At 26.3% G+C, this 18,275-nt stretch overlaps 2 protein-coding genes across 7 annotated transcripts in view; one reads left to right on the top strand and one right to left on the bottom strand.

Moving 5' to 3' along the window:
• Positions 1-18,275, top strand: part of unc79 (UNC-79 domain-containing protein) — a 40,789-nt gene that overhangs the window by 20,249 nt on the left and 2,265 nt on the right. The window contains exons 35-52 of one of the 6 annotated variants that reach the window (XM_089229815.1): positions 31-167; positions 308-415; positions 495-635; positions 2,401-2,555; positions 2,621-2,715; positions 4,770-5,021; positions 5,111-5,221; positions 5,326-5,442; positions 5,500-5,664; positions 5,738-5,916; positions 6,194-6,437; positions 6,546-6,686; positions 6,789-6,914; positions 7,014-9,419; positions 9,510-9,650; positions 14,712-14,833; positions 17,499-17,593; positions 17,814-18,192. In XM_089229815.1, coding sequence (XP_089085941.1) covers positions 31-167; positions 308-415; positions 495-635; positions 2,401-2,555; positions 2,621-2,715; positions 4,770-5,021; positions 5,111-5,221; positions 5,326-5,442; positions 5,500-5,664; positions 5,738-5,916; positions 6,194-6,437; positions 6,546-6,686; positions 6,789-6,914; positions 7,014-7,211 — 2,169 coding nt within the window. In that variant the 3' untranslated portion in view covers positions 7,212-9,419; positions 9,510-9,650; positions 14,712-14,833; positions 17,499-17,593; positions 17,814-18,192. Of the gene's footprint in view, positions 1-30; positions 168-307; positions 416-494; positions 636-2,400; positions 2,556-2,620; positions 2,716-4,769; positions 5,022-5,110; positions 5,222-5,325; positions 5,443-5,499; positions 5,665-5,737; positions 5,917-6,193; positions 6,438-6,545; positions 6,687-6,788; positions 6,915-7,013; positions 9,651-14,711; positions 14,834-17,498; positions 17,594-17,813; positions 18,193-18,275 lie in introns of all 6 variants that reach the window. The other 5 variants (XM_089229811.1, XM_089229812.1, XM_089229814.1 and 2 more) reach the window with 5 other exon arrangements.
• Positions 8,452-9,236, bottom strand: LOC107169912 (U7 snRNA-associated Sm-like protein LSm10). The gene is made up of 3 exons (XM_015519867.2): positions 9,097-9,236; positions 8,910-9,027; positions 8,452-8,848 (listed from the first exon to the last, which is right to left on the bottom strand). The coding sequence occupies exons 1-3, from the start codon at positions 9,234-9,236 to the stop codon at positions 8,684-8,686; spliced, it is 423 nt and encodes a 140-aa protein (XP_015375353.1). The 3' UTR covers positions 8,452-8,683.

Here is an 18,275-nt window from a genome sequence, read left to right as displayed (position 1 = left end):
AATATAAATGGTACTTTTTTAATTTTATAGAAAAGTCCCCACAGCCCTCGCAAATTAACAAAACAAAGTGCTCTGGATAGTCCAGAAGATAATAAATCATCAAATCATTCTTCTACACAGCGTTCTATGAATTATGGAAGTGATTCACAAAAGAATTTTAACTACAAGTAATATATTATAGCATATAAGTTGATTATTCTGATTAACTATTTATATCTTCAACTCCTAAATAACAATTGAGCTTATTCAATAATTTGTAATGTCGTATTTGTTATATAATAATTTTCTTTTCAACAAATTTATTTAGGAACTACCATGCTCAAAATTTGGATCCTCCAATTTATGAAGCTTTCTCTGCAAATAAAAATGTCAGCAATAGCACTAGTCGCATTGGAATAGATTGTATTCAAGAAAGGTATGAATTGCATTATAATTTATAACCTGTAAAAAGTACACAAGTATTTACATAACAAAGTGAAAACATTTATTTATAGGTGTAGTGATTGTGGAACACGTAAAGAAGAATATAGCGATGATGAAATTGGACTTTGTATTGTGTTGTTAGGAACTTTTGTACATCGATCTCCTTCAGTTGCTGCATGTCTTTTACCTGAAATACTGACAGTATTAGCCAAGTACTTACTTAACTTATTATTATATTTGGCATTTTAGATTCTAAGGGGAGCGATGAATGTATTAATTTTACAATGTGTGTTTTTTTATTTAGTTTTTTTTTTGTGTCTGAGGATACGTTAAGTTGTCAAAATAATGCTTTGATTGTCAACTTCTGTAGTTTTTCTGGTTAAAAAGTGAATCTATTTGGTGCAGTGAAGAAGTCAAATTTTGAATTTACTAGTAGTTTTCAAAAGCACATGGATATTTTGAGAAAAATGAATTTTGATATTGGCGTAACTTTAAAGCTAATCATTGTAAACACATGACATTTTCACCAAATGTTTTTATTGGCATTTTCTATACTCAATACAATTTTTAAAAATATTTCAAATTTTTTAAAGTTATTTATGGACATTTCAAATTTTTGACCTTTTTAGTTGTTTTTTTTTATATAAATGACAGTAAAATGTTATTCGTATGGTAAAAAAGCTTCAACATTTAATACAAGACTCCTAATGCACTGTTACAACAACGTTTAAAAAATATTAAAAGTACTTATATGGTCACAATTTTTTTTAATTAGCATTTTAAATTTAAATTTTGACAAAATAGGTACAAATTATGAAAATTTATTTTGAGATAGAAATTCATAAAAATGTATCTTTTTAAATCTAAAATTTTAATATTCAGTACAAGATTCTCTATGAGTTTGTCTACTTTTATAAAATAAAAAATGTCTATCGGAAAGTCAAAATAAATTTTATTAGCATTTAAATAACAACATTGGATATTCACTCAATTTCTCTTGTAGCATTATTCTTATTTTGTTGTTATCCAAAAATAAATAACTGTTAAAATTTGAAATTTACACCAAATGTTTATTTTATCAATTCCTTTATTTGATAACATTTTCAAAATATCTCAACAATTTTTAAATTATTTACAGACATTTGAAAATTTCGGTTTTTTTAGTTTTTAATTCTATAAATGTCGATAAAATTGTATACATTGGGCCAAAAAACTTGAACATTTATTACAAGGTTTCCCATAAGTTGATATACCTAGTATCAGTTGGGAAATATTAAAAATACATAGGAAGTTTTTTTTTGACTATTTAATGATCAATTTTTTAGAAAATGTGTTCAATTGAAAATTTACAAATTCATTAGTTGTTAAAAATGTATCAAACATTTTAATTTTATAGCTGAGAATTCTTCCGCAAAAAAATCTAAAACCGATACAAACAGTTTTTTTTTATAGTTTTTTTAAGTTCAAATTTGGATTAAATAGCATATTAAACGACCAAAAATAACTATTTTAACTATATTGCTGAAATTTAAAAATATTATTTGTGGGTACTTGAAATTTCTATAGTATACAAGATTCTCTATGAGTTTACTTAGTATACTTAATCTCATAATTTTAATAGTTTATGTTGTTAATGACTTATTATATTAATACTTTATAATAAATTGTATATATCTACTATGAATGGTTAAGTGAGTCAGGTACAAAATGAATCTGAATGATTAATTTGAAATTTATTTTGTAGGTATCTACATTTATTTTTCTTAAATAATAGCAATATAATTAATATAGTATAAAACTATAAAATATCCTAAACTGACAAACCGTCTCTGCTCAGAATTGTTTTTCATATGCAATGATATTATATCGTTGAATTCAAATTTAATTCTATCCATTACAGTAACCTACAAGTAGGTTACTGTACAGCAGAGCAACATCTACTTACCCACTTTTTAAATATGTAATTTTGTATAATAGATGTCACACTAGACCTACTTTTTTATGGCAAAAAGAAAGTCAAAAATTTTTGCCTTGTGGTTCCACTAGTATTGCAAAAAAATTCATAAGATGTATACTTTATCAACTTGCGCCAAATGGAGTGTTTGCTCAAATATTTCAAATGAAACATAATGGTAATATAATGTTAAATTCCATACATTATTTTTTATATGTACAGAAAATTAATCTATGATTATAGAAAGCAATGATAATAATTTCTTTAAGAGTATTATACAAGCTTTAATGGACTTTAATGAAATGAATCCTATCGAGCCATTGCAAATGGTTTTAGAAGTAAGTAATATATATATAATATATTTATATTATATAAGCAGAAATACCAATCTGATTTACATAAGCACAGTCAGGCGAGGATCCAGCCCGAGATTAGGGGGGGGGGGGCGAATATTTTACATACAAAATAAAATATCTAATAAAATATAATAATATGTGGGCAAGCGCACATATTTGTGTTCAAAAATAACTTACACGAAACAGTTTTGGTTAATACAACTTTATAATCAATAATTATTATTTAGTATTTGAAATAAAACTATACTATAACTTTACAAGATTACAACTGTATATTATAAGAATAATATATAAATATAATATAATATTTATGTATACAGTGATTGTCGTGGTCACCGTCATCGACAGTTTTCTGGGAAAAAATAACCATTACTTTGTTAAAAATGAACAAAAATAAAATCTGAATACACCGTTGAAAAGGAGACATTTCACTGAATAACCACGTTTATAAACAGAAGAATTACTCTGATGACCGAGTAAATTATAAGGCCAAAAATAAGCCATACAAATTGACAATTGTCTACTACCCGTCGACCGCGGCACTCAACGTATTAAAATTAGTTTTAAATCTTTTTACTGGTCATTTTTCCTATACAAAACACAGCTTACGGAGGGGGGGGGGGCGCCCCCTCCGCCACCCTACTGAATCCGCGCCTGAGCACAGTTTTCAAAGTTTCAAAAAAATAAAAATATTCACAAAAAAATTAAAAAATTATTTTAATAAACATTTTGGAAATGTTATTTCAAATTACATATAATAATTTAAACAAGTAATTAATTATTAATGACATAATTTTGATCTAATTAATATTAATTTTTTTAAATATATTATTTATAAACGCTTGCATTACAAATACTTTCTATTACTGAAAATAAAAGGTTTAAATAAATTACATTTTTTAGGAAAAGTGAAAATAATATAGGTAGCCAATTTGTAAAACAAATTTTTAGAATAATTTTTGGTGGTCAAGTTGTATGTTTTTTTTTACATCAATATGTTTTCAGAGTAAATTAAACAAAAAAGTATTAATTTTTCATTCGTTTGGTCCCTTTGTGATATATATTATATAGATTAATACATCAAGAATGTTTATCCAAATTATTTGTTTTTTTAAAAGTGAATTTATTAAAATTGTGTTATTTTGATTTGAGAATTTTCATGTATACTTAAGGACTAGATTGTCAAACCTCAAACACTTTGATTGTTAAGCAGTTGACTTTTATGAAAATATTGAACTATCTAAATCTAAAATTTGAACAATTAGTTTCTTAGTTTTGTATACTAAAGGTTATAAGCCTTATAGGGGTTATGATTAGTTCTAAATGTTATTAATTAATATAATCAATCTACCTATCAACATTGTATGGTATGTACAATTTTTTTAAGTAGGTAAAATAAATATTTGAAATAATTTACATCCTTATAATCCATTTTTAAGGATTATTATCCTTAATATAAATGTGTTAATAACTCAGAAACTATGGCAATAATTTACATAGATCAACATTTGTTTAAAAAATCCCCTGTTAGACATTTCACAGTAAAACAGATTGGTTCTATCTTATTTGAAATATAGAAGTTTGAATCATCACCATCAAACACTCCTTAAATTATATATAAATCTAACTAATTAAAAATATGATTCTCTAGTACATATAAACTCTAAAACTCAAAATTGAATAAACTCATTATTAATGGAAAAATGGGGGTTGAAATGCTTGGTGAATCATCAAGGGAAATAGAAATGATATATTGATTAAACTATTAATACTCAAACTTAACTCTTTTACTTTGGAATAAGACAATGCCATTAATTCATTTAAAAAAAATACTTATACAAAAAATAATATAAAGTGGGTTTTTTAATCAAAATCTTTCATAATTGTGTAAAAATGTTTGAACTACAGAATTTATAAAATCATGTAGGTAATAATTATAGATTTATGTATAGTCTAAAGATTGATCCATTCTGAGTGTACTACTTATAGTTTTGTTATATCTCATAATTTAATTTACTTAAAACTTAATTTTTCAGGTATTAAATTCTAAAAAATCATTGTCAACAGATGATTGTTGTATAATGTTATTTAATGTTAGATATTATATTGATATATTAACGACAGACATAACTACCACCACATCAACACTGACTTGGACGACCATTCTTAATCATTTTGACACTTTGTTTAGAAAAATTCAATTAACAATAAGTAGTTTTGAAAATATTAATTTAATATTCAAGCTGATGATTACAGTATTGAAAATACCAGGAATTATTTCAACTAAGGTAAAGTTTAATTATTTTATCACCTTTTTCCTTGTTGAAGCAACTAGTAATGAATCCTTTATAATATTTATAAATTTTTTTATTTTTAGAGTATTTTAGATCCATTTTCAAAAATATTAACATATGCCCTCCAACAACATTATATTGATTATTATTTATTAGTTGATCTTTGTTCATCAAGTTACAAGACATTTGCAAGGGTAAGAACTGTTCGATACTAGTAAATAGTAAACTATATATAAATAGTTTAACTCTAGTGAAAATTAATCTTAATAAACAATATATTAAAATGGTTAATTCATAGGAAAGAGAAAAAACAATATTAACAAGAGTTGTAACAGCAGAGTTAATACAAGCATTAAAATTCAAAACACAGAATCTGAATAACAATCTTTTGATTTATGTTGCCTTCATACTTCAAGTAAAACTAATACACTATGAACAAAGTTAGCATATATTATTATTACAATTATTTCAGGATATTGGTGGAATATTACCAGAATGCTCAGCAATCGATAACATAGTCCCAACATTTCCAGCAATTGTAACAAGTGTACCAACTGGTGCTTCAGAACTTTTGCGAAACAATTTACAAGATATTTTAGATTTCTTAACAGATTTCAATACTTTGACAAAATTAAAGGTTTATTCTAAAATATATATACATATATTTTTTATGATATTCATTATAAATGTAAATCTATTAATACCTGTAGAGTCGATGTACAACACCTGAAGAAGGAATTAATGAGGATACATTTGGAAGTACTGTGAAAGCTGGTATGTCTCAGTACCTGTCATTAGAACTATTAAAAAGTAACACTCGAGATGCAAGATCACTACATAAGATATTCCCTTGGTTATATTATGGACCTAATGAAATACAAACTATCGGGTAAATATTTTTGTCTTAAATTGTATTAGGTTAAATCATTAATTGGATATTTTTAATTTTTTTTTTTTTGTTAAGAACATTAAAATATGTTGATAATATTCTAAGTAAAATATTATTTTGAACCAAAATTATTATTATTCATTTTTTTTTTTTTTGGGGGGGGGAGTGGTTGACTATAAACTACATAATTAACTTCTGGATTTACTAATTTATTCAATACACATTTATTAAATATATTTATTTATAATGTATAATAAATATTAAATGTGCATTTTAGATTATTTATATACAACTGTAAAGACTTCTCGGATTGTCTCAGTCACATACGTTTATTATCATGGATTCTAATTGGATCACTCTCATATACTACAATGCAGAACAGACCTTGTCTACCACTATCTCAAGACGTTTCATGTCAAATAGCTGATCATGTTAATGTTATAATGACTGGATTTGCAGTAGAATCAAAATCATCAGTCATTCATATGTCTTCACTTTTCCACGCCTTTGTACTTTGTCAAGTAACAACGCTCAATTATACAAATAATAATATATTATATTATAAGACCTGTATTTATGAAACCACTTATAAAGTCAAAACATTAGAGTGATAAACATTTATTTATTAGTTATGGACAATTTATATGGAACAAACAGCTCAACAAATGGTAACAGCTGGCGATCATCACTCATTTACAATGAACATATTACATGATTTTTGGAATAAAGTTACTCAAAGTATGCTAAACTTATCATCTAAATCCAAAACGGTAAGTTAAATTATTAAGAAATACTCAAAAAATATATATATATATTTCATAATAATGTAAACATCATTCGAGTTTAATATTATGTATATATTTTTATTTTAGATGGGAGAAATGGTAAACTTGCATTTTTTGAGTTTACTTGAAGCATTACTAGAGTGTCGTTCAGTGACATTGTGTAAACTTATACCTATGTGGAAAGAGGTTTTATTTACTGATAAAAATATTAAGGTATAGTATTTAATACATGTAATTATATCTTGAGATATATATATATATATATATATATGTTGATTATGTATTTTAAGTAAATTATTATATTTATTATAGTTACCAGGCCATATGAAATTACGTTTAGATACATGCATTGAATTTGAACCTAGAGAGCCTCCAACAGTTAAGCCTAGATCTGATCTTTCCAAATCAGAAGTCAATTTAGATATTCTTAAATGGCTACAAACGTTACAATTTAAAATGGCACAAATTGAACTTCAATCGTCCCAAGTCAATGAATTTTATAATGTTTAAAACAATGTGAGTTTATTACTCATGTCATGTAGATTCACACTACTGAACCATCAATAGGAAATATATTCAATAGTTAATTCAATTTTTTCCTATTTATAGGAGATAAAATAATTAGGCTTAAAACCAATTTTTTTAACTTTCAATTAAATATTAAACAAGGGTAATAAGGAACAATAATATTTGCTGATTGTTTTATTTTTTTTGTGTTAAACTCGGATACATTCAGGTACATAAAAAACGATAAACCTCAAAATGAGTATTAAATAGTTAAACATTTTAATTTGGATACTATAAATTACTGTTCAAATTATATACATTTTAATGACATTATTTTATGTATGTTTTGTTATGTAGTTTGTTTACTCAGGTTATTTTTACAATAGAAGTAACATATTTATATACTAAATATAAAATGTATTTTTCTCTTATGTTTTTAATTTATAAGTTTTAAGTATGATGGACGATTGCCATGTAAACAATATTTTAAAATGTAGAGTTATTTGTGTTTAATTTAGAAATTAAATGTAATGAATTATTTAATATATTATAATGAAATATATGTTTTGTTTTAAACACTTAATTCAGCAAACTACTATATTTGTCTGTTTCATAACTAAATCTAAGAAAAAAACATTGATATATTATTATTTATACATTTGATATAAAATGTGATATGGACTTTTAATTATGTAGTTAATAGATGATAAAATATTTATTTGGGAATTAAGAAAACATTAAAAGTTATTGTTTTTATAGTCATAATTATAATAATAGGTAAGGGTTACCAATTGGTTTATCATTGCCTGTATATAAAAATTACTTGAAATATATCCCATAAATAATTTAAAACAATATCCTTCCTGTATAATTATTTTTTGAAGACATTTCTGAGACAATTTTTATGGTGGTTCTGAGCAATGTGATTAGTTGGTCTAAATATTCATGATTTCCCTTTTTTCAATATCTATTTAACAACTGGGTTCACGGTCCATGCTAAACTCGCTTGTTTATATAGCCTATTTATGATTATTGCTGACGGTATGTCAACTTATAAAGAACGCACCTTAAACATAATATACTGCAGCTACTAGAACTGTTCAAATAAATAATTTATATTGATAGATGTATGAAGTACAGTCCACTTTAATTTCTATAAGATGTTTGTAGAATTAGAATTTGATTATAGTTCTACGGATTGGGACATGTAAGTTAATCATAAATTTATAATAATGGTATAACATTTTTCAAAGATTTTCAAAAATAATTTTAATACCTAATTTATTTTATAAACATTAAAATATTGTACACAGATATATTTTGACATAGTATCTTCAGAATATACCATGACTGACGTATAACTATGTAATCTAAATCTAAAATATTATATTGAAAGAATAGTTTAAATCATATCTACAAAGAATTTACAGTTGAAAAAAAAACTTAAATTAATAATGAATACTAGCATACTGTAACTAGGATTTATAACCTTCTTTACTATTCATATTTTGTACTTCCCTTTTAAGTTCTTCTTGTCTAGCTAATGTTTTCTTTTTCTTCAAGGAATACGTTTTTGTTTTCTTAACTCTAGCAGGAAAGGTTTTTCTAATTACATCTTTCATAGCTTGAAATATATCGATCTAAAAGAACACCAAAAGTTAATATTTTTAACTTTTATTTAACGTCATTATTTCAACTTACAGTTTGAGATAAATGAACATAACGTATCAATCTTGATTTTAAAAAGAAATTATCACAAGAATATCGATTACCATTTGGATCGGTAACAATAACATCGCATAAAGTCACGTTCATATCACTATAAAGCATATTAACAAGTATTTAAATATTCATTTTCCAACTAAAAATTTCAGTGTTTATGCAATACCAATCAACTTCTTTAACAAATCCGTACACTGAAGTTTCGTTTTGTAAATCAATAGTGGTGTGTTGATTTTCCACTGATTTTACCAAACAAACTAAGCTTTCCACAGTCTTCATTTTCATCCTACGGGTCTTTCTCTCCATATTTTTAAATTCAAATCAATATCTTTTTATTAAGTTACAGATTACGAACACGGCTATCAGTTTTTATTTCCAAACAATTAAAGCACGACAAATATCATTGAAATGCGAATTATTTTTGATCACGAATTCAATTATGATTCAAACCGTTACAAGTCGGGATTTTCTACTGGTCTGATTATACTAGTAAGTAGACAATAATGATATGGTTATAATCGAGTTTTAACAAAATATAACAAAATACAAATCACAAGTTCAAAATCAACTATAATATAGCGACTACCAACAACGAAAACACGGCATTCATATTTGATATTACGGACGGAGGTAGCCGAATGAGTCGAATGACGTTAACACTCTAACAGTAAAGTTGTTGTCAGTTACTACTGGAGCCTGGAGGCAGGCAATCACGTGGAGGTAATGGAGGCATAGATAATAATATTATTCCTATAGCTGATGCAATCGGATTATTCAATATCTATAATCGTGCAATGGAAGTATGGACTTTGAACTATATTATAATATTATTATATAGTTCAATGGCTATGGATCATGAACTAAGATATACTTATATATATCTTAGTTCATGCTATGGATGCAGCCTGACGTCATTTAAGGGCCGAAATATCACCAATAACAATCTAACATATGTATATGCGCGGGAATTTTGAATTTGTTAGTTCTGTGCCAGCGTATCGGATTATTCACGATAAGAAAAATTAATATCTGTAATATCTCTTCACGCGCGGTGTAGCAAAGATTTGCTCTATACACCTTACCATGGACTTACGCGCCGAGTCGCAAGAATAATCACTAGTCGTTTAACGAATCAATAGTGAACATAGTGGTCAAGATTTATTATATATATTAGAGGCCCGCGATTGAACCGTTAAATCAATACATTTTTCACGTGATCCGGCATAAGAGTCCGTGGCCTTTACGCAGCGATTTCGTATACCTGGTGTTATAACCTGTATATTTCAACCGACGGCATATTTATGGTGGTTGAGGGGAGGGGGAAGGGGCCGGAGGGGTAAGGGGATATATCCCTACAGAGCCTTCTTTTTTAAATAACCGTAATTGAATTCTCGTGCTTGGCCTCAAATGATTTAAAGATTTTAAAATAATAAATAAGAATTCGTGGACATTTATCATTGGTTGACATTTTTTTTGATTTTACTAACTTAAAATTACGGTATTACCTCAACAGTTATAATATATTTGACAAGAAAACTGTACGGCTCATTGTTAAAACATAACTTATCTTATAATCATTATTATACCATATTTTACCTCATTTAAATTATAACAACAAATTAATATAACAGTACATATGAGATCTATAAATTAATGCAATGGTCAAAAGGGTGTAGGGGTCATAGACCTCCATTAAGACAATAATAGTACCTATCCCTGCAGAACCAAATACAAATTACGCGGCCATTGATTTCAACCATTTTTACTACTAGCAGACTAAATTTAAATATATAGTAGAAAATCGTTTTATTCATCTCAAAGGGTTATACTGTTATCTAACAGGGTCAGCAAATAACTGCGACATAAAACCATTAGATTTTATGTACTTGTGTTTGCATTTATTTATACTGAGACAGACTCCAATATCGTCTGATGAATAGATTTTATTGTTGATCATCCGTTTATGTTTTTTTATTTCAACTAAATGTAATTATATTTATTATTTATAGTAGGCTGAATGACGAAAATTGATTATATAACATAATTTATACCTATATTAGGTATTTAGATTCATTCCTTAAATTTTTAGTTAAAAATAATATTGTATGCATGTTTTGATTTTGAATAGCAGTTTTATCCCTTACTTTGAACGATATTATTCCATTAATTGCTTCCTAATAAAATGATGTTGAATAAGAAAGAATTTTATTGGTTTATACGGTTTTTTTTAAATTTCCAGCATTTTTTTTCATTCTGTGCAGAGTGAGGTACATTGATTTTAGTGTTTTTTCTGCCATCACCTTTAGGTAAAAATAGCAATAAAACTGTGTTCAATTTTCCATTTTATTCTAGTACAGGAATCTGAATAAAGGTAGTACTGGGGAGGAGAGGGCAAGTAAAAATTTAAAGTTGTTTTAAAAATCGTCGGAAATAAATCAAAAAACTGGAATTTTTACGAAAAAATCGATATTTGTAGTAACTCAAAAGGCAACATTAAACGAATAACCGTAGATACTTAACATTATAATACTTACGGTCGTATATAAATACAACGAATATGTGTGAGTAGTACAACAAAAATTCATGAACTAAGAAAGTTCTTAGTTCATGCAATAAATTAAGAGTACAGCAGATTATATGGCAATACTTTTTACATTTGATATTAATTAATTCCGATTTATTTTTGTCAGCTTCAAATCCTGTGACTTCAAACCTCCTTATCGCGTGTACATGTATCTACCACAATAACCCGATGATGCATTGACGCAATGATATTCACGAACAATTAATACAGAAATTTAAGATAGAATTAGTCTTAATTAGTTACTGACAACTGTAAATAGAACATATTTCTCATCAGGTTGCATAAAATGTGCAAAAGGCTGCAAAGGCTGTATTCAAACGTTCATCGCCGTTATATTGTTTTAAGTCCTGCAATAGTTTTATTCATTATACTTAACACAATGTGCGTCACTTTCATTTCGTACATCTAGCCCAACGGGCAACGATACGTATTATATGGTGCTCGTCCTTGAATAATTAAATGTACAAAATAATATGTTTAATACGATAGTAGGTACAGAAGTTGAGGGTCATTAAAATATTATCATTTAGCGATTAGTAAGTGAATATAGAAGTCACTGATTAGACTACGGCCTGCAATTTTGCCTAATACGGAAAATATTAAGCAATAATGCAAACAAATATCGAAAACAAATTTAATTAAACGAAAAAGCGCGTTTTAATTATTAATCTCCGTGACATTTCTATTTTTCTAATATAGTAGTATGCAAAAAAAATAAAATAAAAATTATTACTTATCGTTTCGTCATTGAGATTTTCGTTGATTAATTTTAAATAAAGATAAAATTTTTCTTAGTGCGAAATAATGTTAATTATATTAAACATAGAATTGAAAATATTTGATATAATTTAAGAAAGCCAATATGAGTTTTTGTTGAAACAATTATAATTAATAAATGAAAAAAAAAATGATGTATGTTTAACATTTTTTTTGTGTACCTATATACATATAGGTGCACAATTTATTTAATGAGGAATACTCGAATATTATAATACTTTGAAACAAAGTATATTACTTAGTAGCGATGGCGGTGAAATGTTTTATAGACCTAGCTAGTTGTTTAAAAATATTGATTTTTGCACACCATTACTATATTTGAATGTGTTAGTTACACTTCAGGGTTAAGTAAAATATAACATTGTATCTATGTATACTATGTAGTATATAAGTATACTAGTTTGCATTTATGTAGGTAGGTATATTAGGGGTTTGTTTCTTAAAATTATCAATGGACCGCTCGAATTAAACTAATTTTTGAAAATTTTTTAGCGCAAACGCTAGCCATCCACTTTAACCGAAATTTGTATATTTCACCGTATATATTACAGCCGAACGTTATTTTGAGCATTTTTGGATTCAAAACATCATTGAGTTTTTTTCTAAAGCCTTTTAAACGTCTATATTTATTATGTAATAAATGTTAGCTATATTGGTATATATACGTATTATATAGGTTGTTGAATACTTAAGATATACCTATTTTAGTGTGATTTTAAACGATGACTCGTGTCGACTGTCGAGTGACACGGACAGCTAAGTGCAACCGGCGTAATGAAAATGTGTACTTATATAATATAAATAATATAATGTATTAATATTATTATATAGCTGATAAACATAACAGGAAGTCGAATATCGGCAACACTCGCTAAATGCAGTTAATTAAATATTCTAAGCTTATAATCTTTTTAATTTGAAAATTTTGCTATGTAGGTAAATATTTATTATATATGGCGCATGTTGCATTATGTACTCGACACTTTATATTTGTTTGTCAGTAGTATATTGTTAGTCATTGAATGATTGAAGTAGTTATAGATGTTAGTATATGTTACCTAACTTTAGTCACTTTTTACTAACTGACTATAGTATTATATATTTTAATATTTATATCTTTAGGTAAAATACTACACTCATACACTAGTACACTACACATTAAGTTAAAATATAAACACACGAGTACTTTTATTTTAAAATAAATTTTCCATATCCACTACTACACCTGATGGCAGATATGACATAACTACAGAAGTATTATTGATAATATTTAGTCGTAATACCTATCTTATTTTTGCTCAATAATAACAATTATAAATTTAATTGCTAATGTAAAGACTTAGCGTCAATGGCTGTAAGAAGTATGATTTTCTGTAAAATTACTAGATAAGTAATATTCATAATGTGTGCATCAAGTATCAACTATACAGTTTTTTTATGAAAACACTTTTATAGAAGTCAAGAAAATATTCATGTCATATATAAATTGAAAAAAATGCTTTAAAAAATAAAAATATAATTGAGAAAATTAGATTATTAGGTAGCAAAAATTAGATCATTTTTATTATAATAATTATTAATATTCTTATAATATAAATATTTATAATATATTAATTAAATGTTTATTTTGTTTATATTGATTATATATTCAATAATTATTATCATCTTATAATTATAATATTAATATAATTCTATACTAATAATTAACTCAACCAGTATTAATATTTTTCATAATATTCTGTTGTTTTTGTATAGAATAACGAAAAAACCAGTTGGACGGGAATGTTATATCTTGTATGAATATAATATTAAAATAAAAATATCTATTAATATTAAATTTGAAATTCTACTCATTGTAGTATTCATTAGATTTTTAAAATCCTTCGCCAGAAAATTGTTAAACATTTTTCAAAAAACTGGTGATAATAAATTATTATAGTAATATAGAGCCAATAAATTTTAAATTTTAAGATTCTCTCGGCTCTCGCCCTCTCGGTGTAATCGGAACACTTGTGAATATAATATGAATGTTTGTAAATACTAAATTGTAAGGATGAGTGGGTATAGAGAGGGGCAAATTGTAATTGTCTGGTAGCACCACATTCCTAAATTTGGCCTTGAGTGTCGCAGCAATATCACACGAATATTTGCTATTCTGCTGAATATGATAATATTTTATTATAATATCATTCAAAATTTTAGTATAGTAAGATCGAGTTTATTAAAGTATTCAAACGCAAGTTTAGTTATAGCACTATGATATATCAGATATAAATTACATCTTAGGTAATAAATTAGATTAAAAATTTGTTTACTAGTTAATTGTGACGTAGATGTATAGCCATAATAATTATTTATAGGTTAGGTAGTATATAGGCTGTTAATTTGAAACAAACACATTATATTTTTGTTTTTTGAAGGTTTTGCATAAATTGTAAAAATCAATTTGTTCACAAACAGAATTTTGGACTATAAATAGGTCGTGAAATCTTCAATGACCAACAGACGTATTTTGAGAACACCTTAAATTTAAAAAAAGCGGGTAAGTCGTGGATGTCGCTCTGCTGTACAGTAGGTTACTGTAATGGATGGGATTAAATTTGAATGCAATGATAGGTATCATTGTATAAGAAAAACGATTCTGAACGGAGATGATTTGTCAGTCTAGGATATATTATATTTAAATATTGTCATATATTCTATTATGAAACAAATAAATTATTTTTCAATTAGGACGCATTTTGAATAAGGCATGGTTAATCAATTTTTCCAAAAACATTGCATGTAGTTATCATAATTCCTAATACCTTATATTATCATAGATATACATATACCGGGTTTGAAGATAAATCGTTATCATTACGCGATTTCATAAAAATTTAAAACTCAAACGCTCATAATTTTTAATAACGCTAACATTTTTCATATAATGACGCTTCAAATTTTCTCTATAGCTATTTGAAGCAAAATTTATGGAAAACTTGGTGTTAAATTTTATAACCTTAGATATAAATACAAACAATATTATGAATTTTGAACTACAAAATAATTTGCAAATATTCATGGTTTTGACGAATTTTTGTCAATATTTGAAATTCAAATGCTAATAAAAATTTAATTTGAATTTCCGGTGGACATTTTTTTTGTGATAAAGATTGAAAAACTTGTAAGGAGCCTTGTATTAAATTTTCAAATCTTAGGTATAAAAGGAAATTTTTTTATGAATTTCTAGAATAAAATAATTTACGAATTTTCTTGATTTTTACGTATGTTGTCAAAATTAAAATTTGAATGCATGTAAAAAAAAAATGTAGCTAGGTATATATTTCTTTTATTTTTCAACTGCTATTGCAAAACTATATTATGAGCCTTGTATTAAATTCTCAAATCTTATAATTAAAAAGAAAAACTTTTATGAATTTCGATCTAAGATGATTTGAACATTGCCGTAACTTTTATGTATTTAGTCAAAATTTGAACTGTAAATGCTTATAAAAAAAATGTGTGACTATATATTTCTTTTATTTTTCAAATGCTATTGTAAAACTATTTTAGGAGCCTTGTATTAAATTTTCAAATCTTAGGTATAAAAGGAAAATTTTTTATGAATTTCTAGGATAAAATAATTTACGAATTTTTGTGATTTTTACGTATGTTGTCAAAATTAAAATTTGAATACATGTAAAAAAAAAATTGTGGCTATACATTTATTTTATTTTTCTACTGCTATTGTAAAAATATATTATGAGCCTTGTATTAAATTCTCAAATCTTAGAATTAAAAAGAAAAACTTTTATGAATTTCGATCTAAGATAATTTGAAAATTGCCGTAATTTTTACGTATTAAGTCAATATTTGAACTTCAAATGCTAATAAAAAAAAATCGTGCCTATGTATTTTTATAATTTTTCTTATAATCGCTATAAGAATAACTTATGAGGAACTTTGTATTAAATTTTCAAGTATTTTGATAGGGCCGAAAAATTTTTATCGACACTTAAAAAAAAAATTTTTAGACAAATTGAAAATTTCAGTCGTCTATAAATATCTCAAAAAAAGTCAAAATATTTTGAAAATGAAATCATGTAAAGAAAATGCCAATATAAATAACTGATACAATTTTCAAGTATCTGCGGCTTATACTTTTTGAATAATAACAAATATTTAAATTCGTTTGAGGATAAATCATTATCGTTACGCTTTTTCGTAAAAATTTAAAATTCAAACGCACTTAAAATTTTTCCTATAATGATGCTTCGAGTTTTCTTTATAGCTACTTGAAGGAACACTTATGGAAAACTTAGTGTTGTATTTTTAGTCCTTAGTTATAAACGCAAAAAATTTTATGATTTTTCAACTTCAAAATTACTTGCAAATTTTCGCGTTTTCGACAGATTTCGTAAAATTTTGAACTATAAACGCTTATTAAAAAAAATCGTGACTTACGATTTTTAATTTTTTTTAGCTACAATAAGAACTACTCATAAGGAACCTTGTATTAAATTTTCAAGTTTTTTTGGTCGTCCAACATTTTTTTACCGACACTTCAAAAAAAAATTCTCAAAAAAGTCGAAATTTTCAGTGGTCTATAAATAACTCAAAAAAAGTCAAAATTTTTTGAAAATTAAACTGTATATAGATAGCACTACCATAAACATTTGGTGAAAATTTCAAGTATTTACAGTAATTAGTTTTTGAATAACAACCATATAAAAAAATCGATTTGGTCGAAAACTGATTTTGCGTAAAAATTCCCGTTTTTCTGTCATTTTTTTTTTTGTTTTTCTCGATTTTTTTGAAAAATCTTGGAAAATGTTTACTTTTGACCTCTATAATGCACCAAGGATCTTCACTTTTACATCGGAAACCACCCCCAAAGTTTGAAATCGAAGCATTATTTCGACTAGTTATGCTGTACACAGACACACACAAAAAAAAAAAACACACATCATTGTAAAATCAATACATTCATCACTTCGTTCAGAATCTAAAACACACATCATTGTAAAATCAATACATTCATCACTTCGTTCAGAATCTAAAAGTTACACACACAATATTTTTTTTTATTTAATAAAAATGTATTATTCTTGCTGAACTCCACCCAATTTACTCAATTATTCTTATCATTCAGTGTAGTTTACGTAAATTTATTATTATAGATTATAATTTGTATTATTAATTTATAAACTTCCCTGTGTCAACAGTAATTTACAACCATCCCTCTCGAGAGCACATGCAGTTGTAGTAATTGCTAAACTGTCTGGGCACTATTGGAGATCCGAGATCCTATAGCCTATAGGTAATAAATATAAAGTATGTCGATACCGCCTACTTACATAATTTTGAATTTCAAAATTTGAAACTTTTATTTTGTTTCATCGGTGTATTATTTTTTTTAATTGCATCTCTTATTGTTTTTACTGCATTTTCGTAAATTTCCGTATTTTTAAAAGTCTTAATACCGCCTATATTTTATAAATAATTAAGGTCATTTTTAATATTGTTTTATTTATTCACAGAACACTGCTGGTCTAATTACAATGTGGCGGTAGACGACGTGCGGACGTAAAATAAATTTCCAGGGGAACCAGAAACCACAACATAACAATATAATATCGAGGTCGATGAGCCCCTATTGTACTTACCACCGGCACCTATTATTGAGTTTTTATTGTAACAAAAAATAATAATCTACGTTCAGAAGTTCGGAAATGACGTCACGGCACGAAAATGTCGCTTTTCACTCTACTAGGCGTTCCGCGGGGGGCGGGGCGCGGAATGCCGACAGTGTTAACAGTCTCTTATCTTATCAACAACCGACGACACTCCGACAAGTGACAACGCATAGCAAAGGTTTTGACTTGGGACTTTCGGAGAAAACTACAAATAATAATAACAGTAAACAACATTAGATAATAATAATTATAATGATTAATAATACGGCATACTGCATATAACACACTTCATTATCGTTCTCATTG

The sequence above is a fragment of the Diuraphis noxia genome, unplaced genomic scaffold (assembly GCF_037042655.1).
Source record: "Diuraphis noxia isolate RWA-SAM2 unplaced genomic scaffold, SU_Dnox_SAM2 contig0005, whole genome shotgun sequence".
Classification (NCBI taxonomy): domain Eukaryota; kingdom Metazoa; phylum Arthropoda; class Insecta; order Hemiptera; family Aphididae; genus Diuraphis; species Diuraphis noxia.
Note: the sequence above shows the minus strand (reverse complement) of the source record. Positions and strands in the feature narration are given on the sequence as shown.

Coding starts and splice junctions, on each gene's coding strand:
- LOC107169912 (XM_015519867.2), bottom strand. CDS start 9,236: ATGGAGAGAAAGACCCGTAGGATGAAAATGAAGACTGTGGAAAGCTTA. Junction 9,028..9,096: donor TTTGTTAAAGAAGTTGATTG/GTATTGCATAAA, acceptor TATGCTTTATAG/TGATATGAACGTGACTTTAT. Junction 8,849..8,909: donor ATGTTCATTTATCTCAAACT/GTAAGTTGAAAT, acceptor GTGTTCTTTTAG/ATCGATATATTTCAAGCTAT.